Source organism: Salmo salar, chromosome 19, assembly GCF_965601325.2.
Source record: "Salmo salar chromosome 19, fSalSal1, whole genome shotgun sequence".
NCBI lineage: Eukaryota > Metazoa > Chordata > Actinopteri > Salmoniformes > Salmonidae > Salmo > Salmo salar.
The window spans coordinates 58,995,308-59,014,673 of NC_138309.1; the positions used below are offsets into that span (position 1 = coordinate 58,995,308).

The 19,366-nt window shown below is 44.7% G+C and overlaps 1 protein-coding gene across 3 annotated transcripts in view; it reads right to left on the reverse strand.

The window, feature by feature from the left end:
- The window catches only part of sema4gb (sema domain, immunoglobulin domain (Ig), transmembrane domain (TM) and short cytoplasmic domain, (semaphorin) 4Gb), a 39,846-nt gene that overhangs the window by 9,801 nt on the left and 10,679 nt on the right, over nucleotides 1-19,366 (reverse strand). For all 3 annotated transcript variants that reach the window (XR_014381649.1, XR_014381648.1, XM_014159034.3), the window contains exons 3-14: nucleotides 11,327-11,475; nucleotides 9,783-9,845; nucleotides 8,744-8,842; nucleotides 8,485-8,578; nucleotides 8,238-8,351; nucleotides 6,285-6,439; nucleotides 3,901-4,076; nucleotides 2,277-2,415; nucleotides 1,711-1,933; nucleotides 1,433-1,548; nucleotides 1,168-1,322; nucleotides 525-586 (exon numbers count right to left, since the gene is read on the reverse strand). Coding sequence is in view for 1 of the 3 variants with exons in the window: in XM_014159034.3 (XP_014014509.1) it covers nucleotides 525-586; nucleotides 1,168-1,322; nucleotides 1,433-1,548; nucleotides 1,711-1,933; nucleotides 2,277-2,415; nucleotides 3,901-4,076; nucleotides 6,285-6,439; nucleotides 8,238-8,351; nucleotides 8,485-8,578; nucleotides 8,744-8,842; nucleotides 9,783-9,845; nucleotides 11,327-11,475 (1,545 nt within the window). In the remaining 2 variants the exon portion in view is untranslated. The remainder of the gene's footprint in view (nucleotides 1-524; nucleotides 587-1,167; nucleotides 1,323-1,432; nucleotides 1,549-1,710; nucleotides 1,934-2,276; nucleotides 2,416-3,900; nucleotides 4,077-6,284; nucleotides 6,440-8,237; nucleotides 8,352-8,484; nucleotides 8,579-8,743; nucleotides 8,843-9,782; nucleotides 9,846-11,326; nucleotides 11,476-19,366) is intronic.

The following is a 19,366-nucleotide window of genomic DNA, read 5'->3' on the forward strand; positions in this document are numbered from 1 at the left end:
GAGAGAGAGAGAGAGAGAGAGAGAGAGAGAGAGAGAGAGAGAGAGAGAGAGAGAGAGAGAGAGAGAGAGAGATGCAGATACAGAAACAGATGTAAAGAAATGACAGGTCATATTATCAATGCAGAGCTAACAGGACATCTTAACCTTTCAGTGTCACTTCTCATCTTTATTCGTAGTAAGCTTCTGAAAGCGGACAGAACCCCGCAATGCAGACAGCTCGATCATCTGACCTCTAATTTAATGTAAGAGGAACTGATTAAAGTGAGTGGAGCAGCCCGGGGGAGTAGTAACAGCGCTGCACACCTAATGAAATCCCTTAATGGCCTTTAAATGGTTTGGGTTTGCGGGCAAAAGAGCCACATGTCGGAATATATTAATGCTGTGATATCCCTTAAAATAGAACTTGGGTGTGTGTGTGTGTGTGTGTGTGTGTGTGTGTGTGTGTGTGTGTGTGTGTGTGTGTGTGTGTGTGTGTGTGTGTGTGTGTGTGTGTGTGTGTGTGTGTGTGAGTGCTCAGTACATACCAGCTCCTGTGCTGTTGTCACAGCCTCTGTTGCCTTTCTGTATATCCTGGGTTAGATTGGAGCTGAATAGGAGCCAGAAGAATGTTAGTTCTCATTTATGCTTCCAGGGCAGTGGGCACCCACACATACTGTACACACAGACAAAGTAGGAATACAGAAACGGTATTGCATTTGAACAGGAGTCATTACATATTACTCATTGAAGTACACATAAAATAGGATGTTGGGTTGTGTATTTAAGTAATCAAACAATCCACCCATTTTATAGAGGTACCTCACGGTACGTTCAGTTAAAGTCAATAAAAGAAAGTAAACAAAAAAAAAGATCTAAGCAAAGCCAATTAAAATATGATAGCAGTTGATCTGCAAGGTTTCTTTTATTTGGAATGAAACTCTCTCAAACTAATGCAATGCTCAAAGCACATAAACAAATCCACAGGAAAACCACAGAAGAGTCTGATGTGTCTGCAGCAGTAATGAAGATTAAAATGTCTGACGCTCACTCATGCAGAGTAAATGATTCCAGACACAAAACAGTCCCCAGCCTCACTCACTGGTATCCCACTAGTGTGTGTGTGTGTGTGTGTGTGTGTGTGTGTGTGTGTGTGTGTGTGTGTGTGTGTGTGTGTGTGCCTGCCCTCACCTGTTTGTGCGTGAGGATATTTCCACACACAGCGCCCCGTCCCAGCCACAGTAGGGGTCCCGGGCAAACACACAGTCGAAACAGGACGTGTAGCGCTGGCAGGAGGACAAGGGGACCTGGAGCACTGCAGAGTTGGAGCCCACATAGACACTTCCCTGTTGGACGAGAGCTCATGTTTCATGACTATTTGGTAACAATTTACTTATAACTGGCAGGCACAATGCTTTAAAACGTGTTATTAGCATGTATGAGCAAGGTATAGTACCTGTGTCTGGGAGATGACCATGCTGTCTACAGGCTGAGGGTTCTCAAAAAGCTGCAGCTCCTCTATGATGTGCGTTTGGCCTCCGACCTCTACAGCCCTGTGCAGCCAGCCCTCATCTGCAGGGAAAAACACAGACGTATAATGTTCATCCAACGTTTATATAACATTCAAATAACATTCATATGATATAGCGTTGATATAACTCTCATATAAACATTCATGTAACATTCATCCAAGACAAAAGATGTATTATGCATTACACGTCTAGCCAGACTCACCAGTTCCCAAGAAGAGCACGGTGTAGACGTGTCCGTCCAGAGCTGCCACCCGGTGCGCGGCCATCTTGACGTAATTGACACTTCTCTTGAATAGTAGGGGGCGCTCTCCTATGGGGTGGACCTGTGTAGACATCAGGGGGTGGCGCCTCGCAAAGGTCAACACGTTGTCTGGGAGGTCACGGGACGAGTTGATGCCCTGGGACCGGTGTATGTTTGTGATACACTGGAGGGAGGGAAGGCAGTGAGCGAGAGAGAGGCGGGAGAGGGAAAGAGAGAGCAGTCAAAACAGATCAGAAGAGAGTGAGTGAGACAGAAATAGACAAGGGCTCACCTCAACAGCATTAAGGGGCTCCCTCTTTTACACCCGCATATTAAAGAACTAGTCAGGTGACAGCCAAGTCTAAGTACTGCTTTCACTTATTCAGTCTCTCCAGATGAAGGAAAGAAGACAAGGAAAGGAGGACACTGTAGATAGTATTGAGATTGATCCAAGGTGGTAAGAAACGGGGGAAAGGGGAGGAAGAGAGGGAGGAATAGGTGATTGAGGGGTATTCCTAGAGACTTACCGAGCCAGGTCTTGGTACCGGAACCTTCCCTCTATATTCCCTCCATTTGGAATCCTGCACCTCCATGTAAGGCCCCTCGAAGGCCCTCTGAATATCTGTGAAGGAGTACTGGCACACTGCAGACACCTTGATATTTTTCCTGAGAGAGAAAAAAATGCCCCAAGACACAGAAGAAAAGTCAGAGAATAATAATTCAACGTTATATAAAACATTGAAGCTTGTTCTTGGAAAGTAATTGCCACCGGCCTCCCAAAACGAATTTCAAACACATCAGTGATCCACTCACCGAGAGAGAAAATGTCAATAGACTTGGTAAGGTTTTAGTAGATAATTCACTTAAAGCTGTAGTGGGTGGGAAGCAGTGATGGAAGCAGTGATGTAAAGTCACACTCAAGTATGAGAATTGAGTATTTTTTCCACCACTAGTGGGAAAGAAAGTGGGGGTTTGGTTTTGGGTAACAGTAATCTTTTCCTTGTTCTCTCCTTCCCTTTGTCTTCAACAGGGATATGGGGAGTTGGGACCACGTCATTGACAGGGGTAAGCTCTTGTCTTACTGTATATCAGCACTAAGCTTATGCTTTATTCCTATTCAATGTGCAGTTGAGTCATGTATTCTCAACTGTGTTGGCATCAGTCTTACTACCTGGGACTACACGCTTGGGTAAAAGACTGACTGGATGACCGCATCTAAAATGATACCCGATTTCCTACAGTACCTTATTTCCATTAGAGACAAATAGTCTGGTCAAGGTAAGGTGTAATTTGGAACACACACTCTAAGCCACATGACATGGCTCTGTTGGGGAGTACCTAGGAAAGAAAGAGTAGCTCTGTCCTGTGTATGTGCTAGTAGATAGGAACCAGGTGAAATAACTGCCAAATGCTCCTAGCCTGCAGGTAGGATTAGCCTGTGTGAGTCACTGTAAAGCCTATTGTGTGTCCTCCTTAGCCCGCACAACCAACCCAGGACTTCTTCTGGTGTCTGCCCAGAGTAATACAGTGTTGCCCAAGGGCTTACTCACGTTTACTCACTCAGGTCACACACATGGTGATGGGTGTAACTCACAAGAGAGAGAGAGACAGAGAGAGAGACAGAGAGAGAGAGAGACAGAGTAAGGGAGAGGGAGATAATTCTATATTTGTCTGTTTTTACACCATCAGATTCTCAGAACCGTGGTGACCGTTTGATGCATATGAACACACACACACACACACACACACACACACACACACACACACACACACACACACACACACACACACACACACAACACACACACACACACACACACACACACACACACACACACACACACACACACACACACACACACACACACACAGCTGCCTGCTACTCTATCCTCGCCTGACAGAGTCATTGATATGCTCCTACTGCAGCCTGCAGCCCCAATGTCAGCCTCTCTCACTCCCCATCATTCACTATCAGCCTACAATCTCCCATCCGATAACCACAACAAACTACTAACTACTTACACTGTCAACAGACCACACATCTCTGCATACAAAGTGGTGAGTGCATGACTACACAACAGTATAAAGCCAGTTGACAATTATCCAGTAGTGGTATGGTAGACAATAAATCCCATTGCTCCATCCTCTTACCATTCCAGGCCAAAGATCCCGTAGAAGACGGTGCTGTGTACGTCTGGGCCCTCCAGTACGAAGACGCTACGCAGCACATTGAGGTGGAGCTCGTAGTCAGGAACGGAGCACACCAGTCTAGCCTTCAGGAAGGTCGTCCACTTCCTCTGCAAGGTCCTCTGGCCGCCCCAGTCACCCTGGAAGGGAGGGGGGGAGAAAGGGAGAGATGGACAGGACATCAGTCACACACATAGATACACACTCATACAGTAACACACACACACACACACACACACACACAGGTTTACTCATGATCATACGTACACATACCACAAACTCATCCACATACTGTATACACACACACAGAGGCAGACACACAGACCCACACGCACCCCCTGCACGCACACACACACTTACTCACAACCCCACCGCACACACTAGAAGCAGCACTGAGCACCATTGAATGAGAGTGTTCAGTTGAGGCTCACAGTGTGCCTACTTGAACACATTTACTCCAATTGCATTTCGGGCAGCAGCAGCAGCAGCAGAGGAGGCGCTCGGAGGAGAAGAAGCCTGAATAGAGTGATTTAGCACACCCCATTTAGAGCAGAGATTTCTCCCCTCTTTGTATGGCGGGGTTTTAACACACCCATCGCTCTTCATTTCTGTCTTTCATAGACCTCTATCATCTCTCTACCCAGCCTCAGTACTTTATCCGCCGCAAAACACTGTAATCACAGTAAACAAAGTAACCAAAACAAACACAAAACAGCACACATTACTCATACATAAAAAGGGCTGATCCATCGAGAACAATAGCGTTGTTCTCAATGCAAAAAAAAGAGAAGATTAAGCAGAGAAATACACCAGCACTAAAGGTTAATCTTCTCCCTAGTGAATTAGACCCCTGGTGAGAGTTGGCAACCAGCTCTGGGCAGAGAGACAAGATGGCCGCCATCCAAATCTAGGCACAAGCAGCCGGTATAGAAGACTAAAGATATTTGGGTTGTGATGATGTTGGTTGTGGTGATGTTGCTGACAGCCTGTCAGGTGAATTGTATTGCACACGCTCCGTGGCTAATCATCTTGTCACTTCATAATCTCTGTTAACAGACACAAGGACCCCAGCACAGCACCCTGAGGATATGCCTGTGTGAAAATAAATTGTGGAGGAAGTGGACCAGTGCCAAGTGGTGCATATTTTCATTCTAGCCCAGCAGTAGCACACCTGATCAACCTATTAACGAACCAAGCCCTTGGTTCAGGTTTGTTAGTGCTTGTCACTGGTCTAAAACGAGTGGTAGAAGCCATGTAGGGGCTATGGCTAAGAGCTATATAGGCTGATAGCCAAGTAGGCCCGCCTCAAGCATGGATGCCACATCTGGCAACTGGATGGCTGTGCAATAGATTGCACACCGTAGATGTGGGTTGCCGATGAAAAGAAGGTTGGGGATTGGCTGAGAAGCAGACCGACCAGTGGCAATCCTCCAGTTGTCGCTGGCTAGCGACTAATGTGAATTCTGTGTCTGGGGATCTGTCGCCGCTGCAACTGTCATCATCATGGGTGACTGCCACTGTGCCGAGTCGGGCCCCCCCCCGCCGCCCCGCCCCCCAGACTGACATCTGCATGGTCTGCTGTGGCCCAGTTATGGCTGGATCCATCACAATCTACCCCTCCACCACCACCACTACCACAAAGTGGGCACAGGCAGCAGACTTGACCCCATTCCCAGAAATCTGAATTTTTGAAAGAGGGGGACTGCAAGCATGAAGATTACAGTTACACCAGGCACAGCCAAAGAGAGAGGAGGTGGAGTGTTGAAACAACCGTTTTCTGTATCTCCAGGAGTGGTTCCTGGGCACAGTGTCTGACACAGTGTCTGATCTCCAGTAAAATTAGGTAGGAGGGAGCGAGTGGGGGGAGGGAGCGAGCGAGAGGAGAGAGAAAGTGGGGAGAGAAAGAGAGTCTACCATTGCAGCGGGGGTTGGGTGGGCTTCTACCCTGCCTGGCAACAGTGGCACACTGTGGAGTCCTTCAGAAAGCAGCCAAGATGTGAAAGGGAACAATAATCAACCTGAAGTTCACTCAGTGGGTGAGAGCACAATGTGAATGAAAAACACAGGCCACTCCAAGAGCAAGCTCGCTACTCCTCTCCTCAGAACTGAAAACAAGAAGTACATTAAATTAATTCAATATAAGGTTGCCAACCCTCCAGGTTTGGCCTGGAGTTTTGGTGAGAAGGGAAGCTATTCCGGGAGAATGCTGGTTGAGGGCGAAATCGGAGGACAGACTCATAGTGATGGCTGGTTTCCTTGTGTTTGATCTATTCATTCCATTCCAGCCATTGAGCTCGTCCTCTAGAGCAACCCCAAATGACATAACACGTTTCCCCCTCCAGGCCTACCTTGCAGACGCGGGCAACCCGTGCCACCCTGGTCTGGCTGGGGTAGGCCATCTGCTCCTGGCTCCTCTCCGTGAAAAAGAAGTAGATCTTGTCGTCGTCGCCCAGCAAGCTGTTGACACTCTCCTTCAGCAGCACCGAGCCCACAAAGTCCGCCTCTGCTCACACAATAACAACACACCATCATTCTGTGTATATTCTGTCCAACTTCGGACAAAGCACATACTATGGAGAGATTCATGTTATTGACAACCTGCTACCATGCCACCTACTTCTATAGAGATAATGTAGGCTGAAAGCAAGGATGACCTCAGGGTATAAATTCAAGATCGCTAAAGTGAAGGAAGATCTTGTATTATGAAGGAATGGATATTAAATGGTCTATGTTTTCGACCAGTACTTCGTACCAGACCTGGTTTCAAATACTATTTACTGTATTTGAATTACTTTTAAATACATTTAGAAACAATTACACCACATGACCAAAAGTATGTGGACCCCTGCTTGTCGAACATCTCATTCCAAAATCATGGGCATTAATATGGAGTTGGTCCCCCCTTTGCTGGTATAACAGCCTCCACTCTTCTGGGAAGGCTTTCCACTAGATGTTGGAACATTGCTGCAGGGACTTGCTTCCATTCAGCCACAAGAGTATTGGTGAGGTCGGGTACTGATGTTGGGCGATTAGGCCTGGCTTGCAGTCGGCGTTCCAATTCATCCCAAAAGTGTTTGATGGGGTTGAGGTCAGGGCTCTGTGCAGGCCAGTCATGGACTTCCACACTAATCTCAACAAACTATTTCTGTATGGACCTCATTTTGTGCACCGGGGCATTGTCATGCTGAAACAGGAACGGGCCTTCCCCAAACTGTTGCCACAAAGTTGGAAGCACAGAATCGTCTAGAATGTCATTGTATCCTGTATCATTAAGATTTCCCTTCACTGGAACTAAGAGGCCTAGTCCGAAACATGAAAAACAACCCCAGACCATTATTCCTCCTCTACCAAACTTTACAGTTGGCAGTATGCATTCAGGCAGATAGCGTTCTGCTGGCATCCGCCAAACTCAGATTTGTTCGTCGTATTGCCAGATGGTGAAGCGTGATTCGTCACTCCAGAGAACGCGTTTACACTGCTCCAGAGTCCATTGGCGGCGATCTTTACAACACTCCAGCCGACGCTTGGCATTGCGTATTGTGATCTTAGGCTTGTGTGCGGCAGCTCGGCCATGGAAACCCATTTCATGAAGCTCCCGACGAACAGTTCTTGGTTGTGAGTGTTTCAACCGAGGACAGACGATTTTTACGCGCTTCAACACTTGGCGGTTCTGCTCTGTGAGCTTGTGTAGCCTACTACTTTGCGGCTGAGCCATTGTTGCTCCTAGATGTTTCCACTTCACAATAACAGCACTTACAGTTGACCGGGGCAGCTCTAGCAGAGCAGAAATTTGACACACTGACTTGTTGGAAAGGTGGCATCCGATGATGGTGCCATGTTGAAAGTCACTGAGCTCTTCAGTAAGGCCATTCCAGTGATGTGTTTGTCTATGGAGATTGCATGGCGGTGTGCTCTATTTTATACACCTGTCAGCAACGGATGTGGCTGAAATAGCCGAATCCACTGATTTGAAGGGGTGTCCACATACTTTTGTATATATAGTGTATTTTGACAAAGTTTCTTTAATTATTTTCACAAGTAGTTGAATATTGCCATAATGTATTTGGAAATTGAAAAGTATTGGCATGTATTTACAACCATGTGTCTATTTGAAGTAGTTGTTTTTTTGGCTGTGTATTTGAAAATACCCTAAGGTCTGCTTAGTACCGTATAGCTGTAGTATTATGAATCAAAATGACAGTTTTGGTATTGGTATTCTAAAATTGCATAACCGTAGGGATCAAGCCACAAAATGTGACCAATGCGTATAAGATAAGGGATGGGCCATAATCTGTCCTTACCCAGCAGCCACCTGGTCGGGGCCTCCTCTGTCCTCAGAGTGGGGAAGGGGAAGTTCCGACGAACGTCCGGAGAGCTGCGGAACTCATACTGGGACGCTGAGAACATCTCACCGTCTGACAGACCACAGACAGTGATATGGAGGGGTCAGAGAGAGAGAACAGGAGATCGAAGAGCGTCTCTCAGTTTCTTCTTACTGCTTGGTTAGGGCAAAATAGTGCACCCCAAGGAGTAGATAAAGGTTCTTACCCACAAGGAGGCTGGTGTAGCCCTTGGCTGGGTCGTAGGGACACCTGTCCCTGCCCTCCTCGAAGCCAGAGGAGAAACTGAAGCGCTCCACATCCTGATAGAGAGAAGAAGCAGAAGAGAAAGGGTCAATAACTATACCACGGGATATAAATCACACCACCACCATAACAAAACAGATAACACAGCATGCTAATGGCAGTACGTTGGCAGCCAGAATGTAAACAAGGAAGTTTCCAGTAACAGGAATAACAGCTCTTACTATGTAAGCACAGAGGGGCCTGAAGGCGTGCGTGCCACAGACGTACAGGTGAGTCTCATTGTACCTCTGTAGGAAGCGGATGTGATTATAACACTCTGTCTGTAGGAGAGACAACGCAGGACAGTTATACACCTACATAGCATCAACCTAGTCCTGGAGACACAGGCTAACACATTCACTTGACTCCTTCTGCATGAGGACTACATTATTACATTATAATAACAACAGCACATCATTGTTATACCATTTCATGAGGAGAGAGAGAGAAAGAGAGAGAGAAAGAGAGAGAGATACAGACCAGACCAGACCAGACAGACAGACAGACAGACAGACAGACAGACAGACAGACAGACAGACAGACAGACAGACAGACAGACAGACAGACAGACATACATACAGACAGACAGACAGACAGACAGACAGACAGACAGACAGACAGACAGACAGACAGACAGACAGACAGACAGACAGACAGACAGACAGACAGACAGACAGAGATACAGACCAGACCAGACCAGACCAGACAGACAGACAGACAGACAGACAGACAGACAGACAGACAGACAGACAGACAGACAGACAGACAGACAGACAGACAGACAGACAGACAGACAGACAGACAGACAGACAGACAGAGACAGACCAGACCAGACCATACAGAGACAGACAGACAGACAGACAGACAGACAGACAGACAGACAGACAGACAGACAGACAGACAGACAGACAGACAGAGATACAGACCAGACCAGACCAGACAGACAGACAGACAGACAGACAGACAGACAGACAGACAGACAGACAGACAGACAGACAGACAGACAGAGATACAGAGACAGACCAGACCAGACCATACAGAGACAGACAGACAGACAGACAGACAGACAGACAGACAGACAGACAGACAGACAGACAGACAGACAGACAGACAGACAGACAGACAGACAGACAGACAGACAGACAGACAGACAGACAGACAGACAGACAGACAGACAGACAGACAGACAGAGCGGTGTGAGCTACATGCAATGGGTTGTACCTGATTGTCTTTTCCTTTGTTGAGACACTGCTTCATCTGCTCGGCCGAAGCTTCCCAGTCAATCTGTAAGGGGGAGAAGAATGACCTCTCATGTCACCCAAATAGGTAGTGGGAGGATGGACAGTGTAACATGCCAACATTTAAATACCAGTGAATACTGCTCTTTAATATCTGATTAATATCTATTTAAAATCTGATAACCAGGCGGCGAATCGCATCTCTGCATGTCTGTCAGACATATCAGTGTGGATGACGGATCACCAGCTCAAGCTGAACCTCGGCAAGACGGAGCTGCTCTTCCTCCCGGGGAAGGACTGCCCGTTCCATGATCTCGCCATCACGGTTGACAACTCCCTTGTGTCCTCCTCCCAGAGTGCTAAGAACCTTGGCGTGATCCTGGACAACACCCTGTCGTTCTCCACTAACATCAAGGCGGTGACCCGATCCTGTAGGTTCATGCTCCACAACATTCGCAGAGTACGACCCTGCCTCACACAGGAAGCAGCGCAGGTCCTAATCCAGGCACTTGTCATCTCCCGTCTGGATTACTGCAACTCGCTGTTGGCTGGGCTCCCTGCCTGTGCCATTAAACCCCTACAACTCATCCAGAACGCCGCAGCCCGTCTGGTGTTCAACCTTCCCAAGTTCTCTCACGTCACCCCGCTCCTCCGCTCTCTCCACTGGCTTCCAGTTGAAGCTCGCATCCGCTACAAGACCATGGTGATTGCCTACGGAGCTGTGAAGGGAACGGCACCTCCATACCTTCAGGCTCTGATCAGGCCCTACACCCAAACAAGGGCACTGCGTTCATCCACCACTGGCCTGCTGGCCCCCCTACCTCTGAGGAAGCACAGTTCCCGCTCAGCCCAGTCAAAACTGTTCGCTGCTCTGGCACCCCAATGGTGGAACAAGCTCCCTCACGACGCCAGGACAGCAGAGTCAATCACCACCTTCCGGAGACACCTGAAACCCCACCTCTTTAAGGAATACCTAGGATAGGATAAAGTAATCCTTCTAACCCCCCCCCCCCTTAAAATATTTAGATGCACTATTGTAAAGTGGTTGTTCCACTGGATATCATAAGGTGAATGCACCATTTTGTAAGTCGCTCTGGATAAGAGCGTCTGCTAAATGACTTAAATGTAAATGTAAATGTAATATTCCAATGAATACTCCACTGTAATACTCCAGTGAATACTCAATTTTATTACTCCATTTTAATACTCCAGTTACTCCCATCAACTACACTGTGTTTTAATCTATTCTGTTGGCCCGTGAGTAAACTTGCCCCATGCATTTAATCCAATGCCCACACTGAAGAAAATGAACGTACAATAGGATTTACTGAATCTCCTTAAGGCTATTTTTAGCCTGTCCTGTTTAAAAGTTGTGAAAGAGAAAAAGATTTGTGAAAGAGGGTTAGTTTTGCAAATTGCAACATACCGGTCATGTGATATGATGTGCTGTATCAGCTAACCAGTTACAAATACAATACAACTTAAATGCCAATCTAAACGTTAGCAAATTAGCATCCCGGCACTCACCGTGAGGTTGCCAGGCGTGGAGATGTTGGTGGTGTCCAGGGCATAGAGAGCCCCCCTGGCCCCCACGTATAGCACCCCATTGTCCTCCTCCAGTAGTAGTGTGCTGTAGTTTTGAGATGGGCTGCTGAAACGCTGGCAACCTAACAGGCCTGAAAACAAACACACAAACTTACTGAGTCTTTGGGGTCGATTTAACTGAACCTGCATTGTGGTATTTGCACAGTTTGGTCAAATAAAGTCACAGAATGGTGTTGTTACTGGAAAAAATTATAATTACTATTACTACTGCCAAGTACTAGACCCACAAGTTGATGCTTCCACTTTCAGAATAAGAAAATATTCCCCAAATATTACTATGTTGGATCTGGTGGAATTCCAGTCTTAGGTATGCTGTAAGTCTTGCCTCATAGATTGAAACTGTCTGTACTTAAAGTTGTACTTAAAGTTATATAGTTGGAATATTCAACTATGCACATACTTCCTCTTTCCAATGGTCTTGGTGACATTATATCAGGCTGTGTTTTCTACCGATTCATCATTTTTTCCGGTAGCTTAACTATCTATCAGAAGTAAATGGGAAGTGCAACAGATTGACTGTGACAAGCGTGCATCCGTCCCCAGTAAATCAATATGTGGACGTCATGCATATAAGTTCTTATTACTGCAAGCAGCCTGGGACATACTCCCATCAATTCACCAAAGTAAAGGGGGGAGGAAGAGGAAAGGAGGAACAGAGGGGAAGAAGGAGGAGGAAAGGAAAACGAGGGGGAGGAGGGTCGAGGAAGGAGGAGAGGAAATTAAAGAGGAGGATGTGTGCTAAATTATTATACCCATCTACACCATGCTGACTCACATTCCTCAGTGTATTTTCCATTATTCCTCCCTCCTTTTGTTCAACTCTCCCTCTCTCCATCTCACATTTATTCTCGTCATCTCTGTCCGCCTCTATCCCGTTCTTAATCTCTCTTTCTATCCCATACTCCTCACTTTTTTTATCTTCAAACTCCATCAATGAATGTTCAGTACTGCTACTCACAACTAAAATACTGTCTTATCTGCCTCACCACTAAATAAGATCACATCTTAAATATAGCAGCCTAGATGAAAACAATGACCTCTTTTTCACCACTTCGTAGAAACGGAGCAGCTTGCCCCCATTTCAGAGGTTCCAGACTACTGATAAAATATTTAGTTTGATCCGTTTCCATGAATTAAGGTCAAAACACAAAGGAATGAAAGAAATGTGTAACCTTGTGTTGTTTGTCTGCTGTATTTGTTCAAGGGATATGAAGCTCAGGCGCTGTACAATATGCAGGGATTGAGATAACCCTAATCAACCCTTCTTGTGCACCCCTTCCCCCAATGGCACACAGACACACGCACATTGCCCTAATTGTGGCATTTGTACGCTTATATGATTTGACAGTACTGGGGCACATCTCCCTGAATGAATGCTGAATGCCCTCAAAATGCCCTCCCCCAATACCCCATTTCAAACACAACCATCACTTCTACTACCCCACGATATTAAGATTTACAACATAGAAACATGCAATGGTTGTGAGCAGATGCTATAAATCAAATTACCCAATATTACTGGGAGCTTATATATATATATATATATGATGTCGACGACAGACATGGTCGCCCTGTTTCCAGCGCCTATCCCATTTTGCATATTTGATTTGTTTGTGTATGTTATTTCTTACATTATTTGCTCAGAACGTTTCTTGCATTATTACCTACCATTATTACCTATTATTACCTATTACCTAGAGCCGAAAATAACTTATGGATATTAGATCACTCATCAGCATTTCGACCAGAAATTAGATTTCACTGAATTGGATCCTTTCTTTTAACTCCCTGAGGCAATTCCAGTCATCCTGACGCCACCGCCGGAGAAAAGGAATAAGGAGTGGGCTCCTAGCATAGCCGCGGGAAGTAAGGGTGCTAGGGGTGCTGCGGCACCCCCTGATAAATCTAAATTAAAAAAAAAAAAAAAAATTGACAACAGCAGCCCTAACCCAAAACATCTTCCCGCGGCCATGGCTCCTAGTCAGACTCAGGAGGTGCGAATACCATCCACCGCTTCCAAGTATATTACTTGCTAACGTTCAGTCCCTGGACAATGAAATAGACGAGCTCAGGGCGCTGATCTCTTTCCAGAGAGACATCAGGAACTGTAACATACGGAATTATGTCTCTCTCCGGATATACTGTCCCCGTCCATTCAGCCAGCCGGGTTCTCCATCCTTCGCACAGACCGGAAAAAATTATTATCCGGGGAAAAGAAAGGTGGAGGTGTACAGTATGTTTCATGATTAACTACTCGTGGTGTGATTGTGGTAACGTTCAGGAACTCAAGTTCTCCTGATCTGGAATATCTCACCATCAAATGCCGACCGCATTACCTCCCAAGATATATCTGCCCCAAGCTGACACAGCACCCAGGAACTAAACTTGACTATGTGCAAACTGGAAAGCGCATATCCTGAGGCCACATTTATTGTAGCTGTAGACTTTAATAAAGGAAATCTGAGGAAAATGCAACCAAAGCTCCTCGCTCATCCAGCACTCTTGACCATTGCTACTCCCCCTTCCGGGACGGCTACAGGCAGAAACTTAAACATGAAGCACCCATGTAAAGACTGTTCAACGTTGGTCTGACCAACTGGAATCTCATTCTGATATTTCTTAATTTCTTTATTTCGATTTGTGTGTATTGTTAGGTATTACTGCACTGTTGGAGCTAGAAACATTAGCATTTTCGCTGCAACTGTGATAAAATCTGCAAAATATATGTATGCGATTAATCAAATTTGATTTGATTGATAGAATGTGTGACTCTTCATTTTTATAGCCCATGTGGTTAATTTAAATCATGCTTTGACTCTATGGTCTTCTATAAGGGTTGACAAATGGTTTCAATAAAACACACTAGGGAGAGACCACACTGTGCCAAGACTTATAATACACACAATCATGCCAGTCAGATTTATTGGGTTCTTCTGATAGGGTTAATAATGTCATCAAATGCATTACTGTAGTTTCTGACAAAAAAAGTAGAGAATGTCCTTCGATACATCTCTGTGGACAGGTGCACAATTCGCATAATTCAACCACCCTCGCAGACGGCAATGGCTTAAATGACAAAAAAATTGGGATTGCCAGTTACTACAACAAATACTACATGTTGTCACTTGTCACTGGTAAAGTCACTTTGTTATGCTGTCTAACCTCTTTGAAAACCTCCTCCCCACACAAACAGTCTCTCAGGGATACAATGGTGATACTATGAGTAGCACCCATGACTAGCATGCAGGCAGGCAGAGAGATAGTCAGAGAGACAGGCAGTCAGAGAGACAGGCAGTCAGAGACACAGGCAGTCAGAGACTCAGGCAGTCAGAGACACAGGCAGTCAGAGACACAGGCAGTCAGAGACACAGGCAGTCAGAGAGACAGGCAGAGACATGAGTGAGCCATGAGAATCTCTTCTCCACTGACCAACTCAAAGGTCAGGCCACACTGGAGGTTATGCAGAAAGGGGGAGGGGGGGGGGGGGGCAGTCACGACACAGCAGGGCACACACAAGCAGAACAACACACACAGACAAGCAAACCTGTGCGCACACACACAAAGAGGTGCACACACACAGAGAGACAGACACACACACACTCAGTATCACTCTCCCTTTCTCAAAACCCAACAAGAACATTATGTTTTGTCCCATATTATTTTATTTTGTGCTGTTATGCTAACACAATGACAACCCGTGGCAATGTAAAAACAAATCTCATTTTTTCATTTGACTAATCCAAGAATAGCCTTGGATTCTACATTTTAAAAATAGGCCGACCATGATGACGATGATGAGGATGACGCAAAATGGCCGCTGCCCAAGGCAGTCGGGGGCGAAGTGTCCTTGATGTCTGTCAGAAGCCTGACCTATGAGCTGCTCCGAAGGCAACGTTCTAAGGCCAAACAAACACATAAGTAGGGATGTGACGATTATTGTCACGGTCGTGATAATGGACGGACCAAGGCGCAGCGTGTGTTGAGTTCCACATCTTTATTTGCAGTGAAAACTTAAACAAAAAACCTACAACGAACGTGAACTACGTGGTGCTGCATGCACTCACACAAAACAATATCACACAAAACAATATCACACAAACGCAGGTGGGAAAAAGGGCTACATAAATATGATCCCCAATCAGAGGCAACGATTACCAGCTGCCTCTAATTGGGAACCATACAAACCACCAACATAGAAATACAAACGCTAGAAACCCCCCTAGTCACACTCTGACCTATACACCATAGAGAACCCAGAGGGCTCTCTATGGTCAGGGAGTGACAATTATTGAATTTTGCTCGTAAAATTATTCCCAACTTTACCCTCTTCATGTGAAAATGAAAAACTTATATTGGGTGAATCTACTTGAAAATAAAGTTGAATCCTACAATGAACGCAATAAAATTATTATGATGATTTAATTATTTTGTTCAGTTCTTACAGTAAGTGCATTCATCTTAAGATAGCTAGGTGAGACAACCACATATCACAGTCATAGAAGGTACATTTTTCTCAACACAGAAGAATACGATTATATAGACATAAGTACTAGGACGGCCCCGGCTTCCTCCCAACTATGGAAAAAACAAGAATCTATTAGGCACAGATCCAGTCCTCAAGGGCCCCAGTCCTGCTGATTTCATATATACTTTTTACATCAACTAGAAACTGACTTACACACAGGCAGACAGCAAAAATACTCAGAAACTTGAGGGCCTGAGTTGTGCACTTCTGAGGTAGAGAGAGAGGAAGAGAGAGAGGAAGAGAGAGAGAGAGAGAGAGAGAGAGTGAGAGAGAGAGAGTGAGTACAGGATAGAAAGAGACCAAGACAGAGAGACAGGGAAAGAGAGAGATAGGGAGAGAGAGAGAGAGTACAGGATAGACAGAGACCAGGAGAGAGAGATGGGGAGAGAGAGAGACAGGATAGACAGAGACCAAGAGAGAGAGACAGGGAAAGAGAGAGAGAGAGAGAGAGAGAGAGAGAGAGAGAGAGACAGGGAAAGAGAGAGATAGGGAGAGAGAGAGAGACAGGGAAAGAGAGAGATAGAGAGAGAGAGAGAGAGAGAGAGAGAGAGAGAGAGAGAGAGAGAGGGAAAGACAGGATAGACAGAGACCAAGCGAGAGAGACAGGGAAAGAGAGAGATAGGGAGAGAGAGAGAGACAGGGAAAGAGAGAGATAGGGAGAGAGAGAGAGAGAGAGAGAGAGAGAGAGAGAGAGAGAGAGAGAGAGTACAGGATAGACAGGGAAAGAGAGAGATAGGGAGAGAGAGAGAGACAGGGAAAGTGAGAGACAGGGAGAGAGAGAAAAAGAGAGAGACATATACTGGCTTATGGTTCCTGTTCAAGCTGCACCTTGTGCTCCGTTGACAAATCGATGAGGAGAGTCAACAAGCGACGGAGAGTGCCAGCTGAGTCTGAGCCGACGGGGCGGTTTCTTCTATCTACCATTGTCGTGCAGCGATGATAGGAGGATCTGAGGGAGGCTGTCGCTGTGACCTCTCACCCCTGTCCCTAGTGCCGCACGTGGAATGCACCCTGTGTGTAAACTGAACACACACGCTTTGCACCTATGCCATTTCACCTGTCTCACAGAGCAAAAGGAGGGACGGCTCTCTCGGCATCAGAAGAGGTCTGAGAATGAATTTGTGTTTATGTATGTTCATGTATGTTCATGTATGTTCATGTATGTTCATGTATGTTTATGTATGTATGTTCATGTATGTTATGTATGTTCATGTATGTTCATGTATGTTTATGTATGTATGTTCATGTATGTTCATGCATGTTATGTATGTTTATGTATGTATGTTCATGTATGTTATGTATGTTATGTATGTTATGTATGTTCATGTATGTTCATGTATGTTTATGTATGTTCATGTATGTTATGTATGTTCATGTATGTTTATGTATGTATGTTCATGTATGTTATGTATGTTATGTATGTTCATGCATGTTATGTATGTTTATGTATGTATGTTCATGTATGTTATGTATGTTATGTATGTTATGTATGTTCATGTATGTTCATGTATGTTATGTATGTTATGTATGTTCATGTATGTTTATGTATGTATGTTCATGTATGTTATGTATGTTCATGTATGTTTATGTATGTATGTTCATGTATGTTATGTATGTTATGTATGTTCATGTATGTTTATGTATGTATGTTCATGTATGTTATGTATGTTCATGTATGTTTATGTATGTATGTTCATGTATGTTATGTATGTTATGTATGTTCATGTATGTTCATGTATGTTATGTATGTTATGTATGTTCATGTATGTTTATGTATGTATGTTCATGTATGTTATGTATGTTCATGTATGTTTATGTATGTATGTTCATGTATATTCATGTATGTTTATGTATGTATGTTCATGTATGTTCATGTATGTTATGTATGTTCATGTATATTCATGTATGTTTATGTATGTATGTTCATGTATGTTCATGTATGTTATGTATGTTCATGTATGTTTATGTATGTATGTTCATGTATGTTCATGTATGTGAAGAGTTTATGTCCCTACAGGTACTTTCATGGATAGATGAACAAAGGATGTGTGTGTGTTTTATTGTGTTGTTTTGTTGTGTGTGTGTGTCCGTCTGTTTTCCTCTCCTTGGGGTCGGTCCAAAAGCACAGTAAATCTAGTGTGTGTCTGTGTGGATTGAGGGAGGATAGAGCTGTTCTGTGTGTGATTGCCCTTGTGACTCATTGTGCACGCCTGATCCTCTCTGACTGACTAACACAGGCACATGACACACACACACACACACACACGGGTACATGGGCTGGGAGGACAACACATGACTTAACCACTGTTGACACTGGTGAGAACTGTCAGCTGTTGCTAAATTGATCAATGTTATTATATTGCCTTGTCAGGTATTGGTCCACCAATACCTGACAAGGCAAACCATAAGAGTTCTAGCCTTCTAGTCATAACTATCATAGATTTCTCTATAGAACATGATTGGAATAAATTTCACTCAAATGTACATCTTGAGAAGCAAGACAATAAAGTACTGACTTTTAAAATGAAGTTTGACAAAAATAAATGATCAAGAATACAACACTTCCTGTTTCCTACTTTCAAAAACCTCTAAAATGTCTTAGCATATCTAAAAATCGATTATTTCGACCAAGGATCGGCATAGCTGCCTCACCACTAGTGGCTTCATTTCGTTAAATCATCGGATAGAACAGCCCACACACTGTCAACATAAACAAGTGTGTTCTTTCTATCACGAGTGGTCTGTCATATTTACCATCATTCTTGTGATGTTTGGCAGAACTGTTGTTTTGGCCTTATGCAACTCTCATGGTTGCCTGTCACAATGTAACCCTTTCTATTTATCTCCATCAGCCTGACTATGTTTTTCCCAATATTTTTTTTATTACCATGAGTTTTCTGAAAGACGATATTACAATGAAAGCAGTGCATGCACAGTGATAACAAAAAGCAGAGATATTTGTCTTATGATGGTATCAAAAACTCTTACAGTTAGTGCATACATCCTGGTGCCATTTCAGGTATCTAGGCAGAGTCTGTCTCTGCTAAGATTCTGTCAACCACCGAGCTCAGGGAACACCAGAGAAAGAGATCGATCAGAGCATCACTGGATAACTCACCAGGGTTAAGATGTCCAATTCTTCTCCATTGTCACCCGAGTGTCACATTACAATAAGCCATTTTCTGCAAACACTGACTGGTGAGAACAAATTGTGAGATGCTGCATCCAACAAGAAGAACGAAAGGCAGAGAGATAGACTCTAGGGGCTGAGAGAGACAAAACACTTGTTTTCAGATTGAGCCTATGTCAACTCATTAGTACTTTAGTGAGTCCTTTTTTTCTGTTCACCTAGACACAACAACTGACTTGACTAAATAGATACAAGCATTTCACTACACCCGCAATAACACCTGCTAAATATGTGTATGTGACCAATA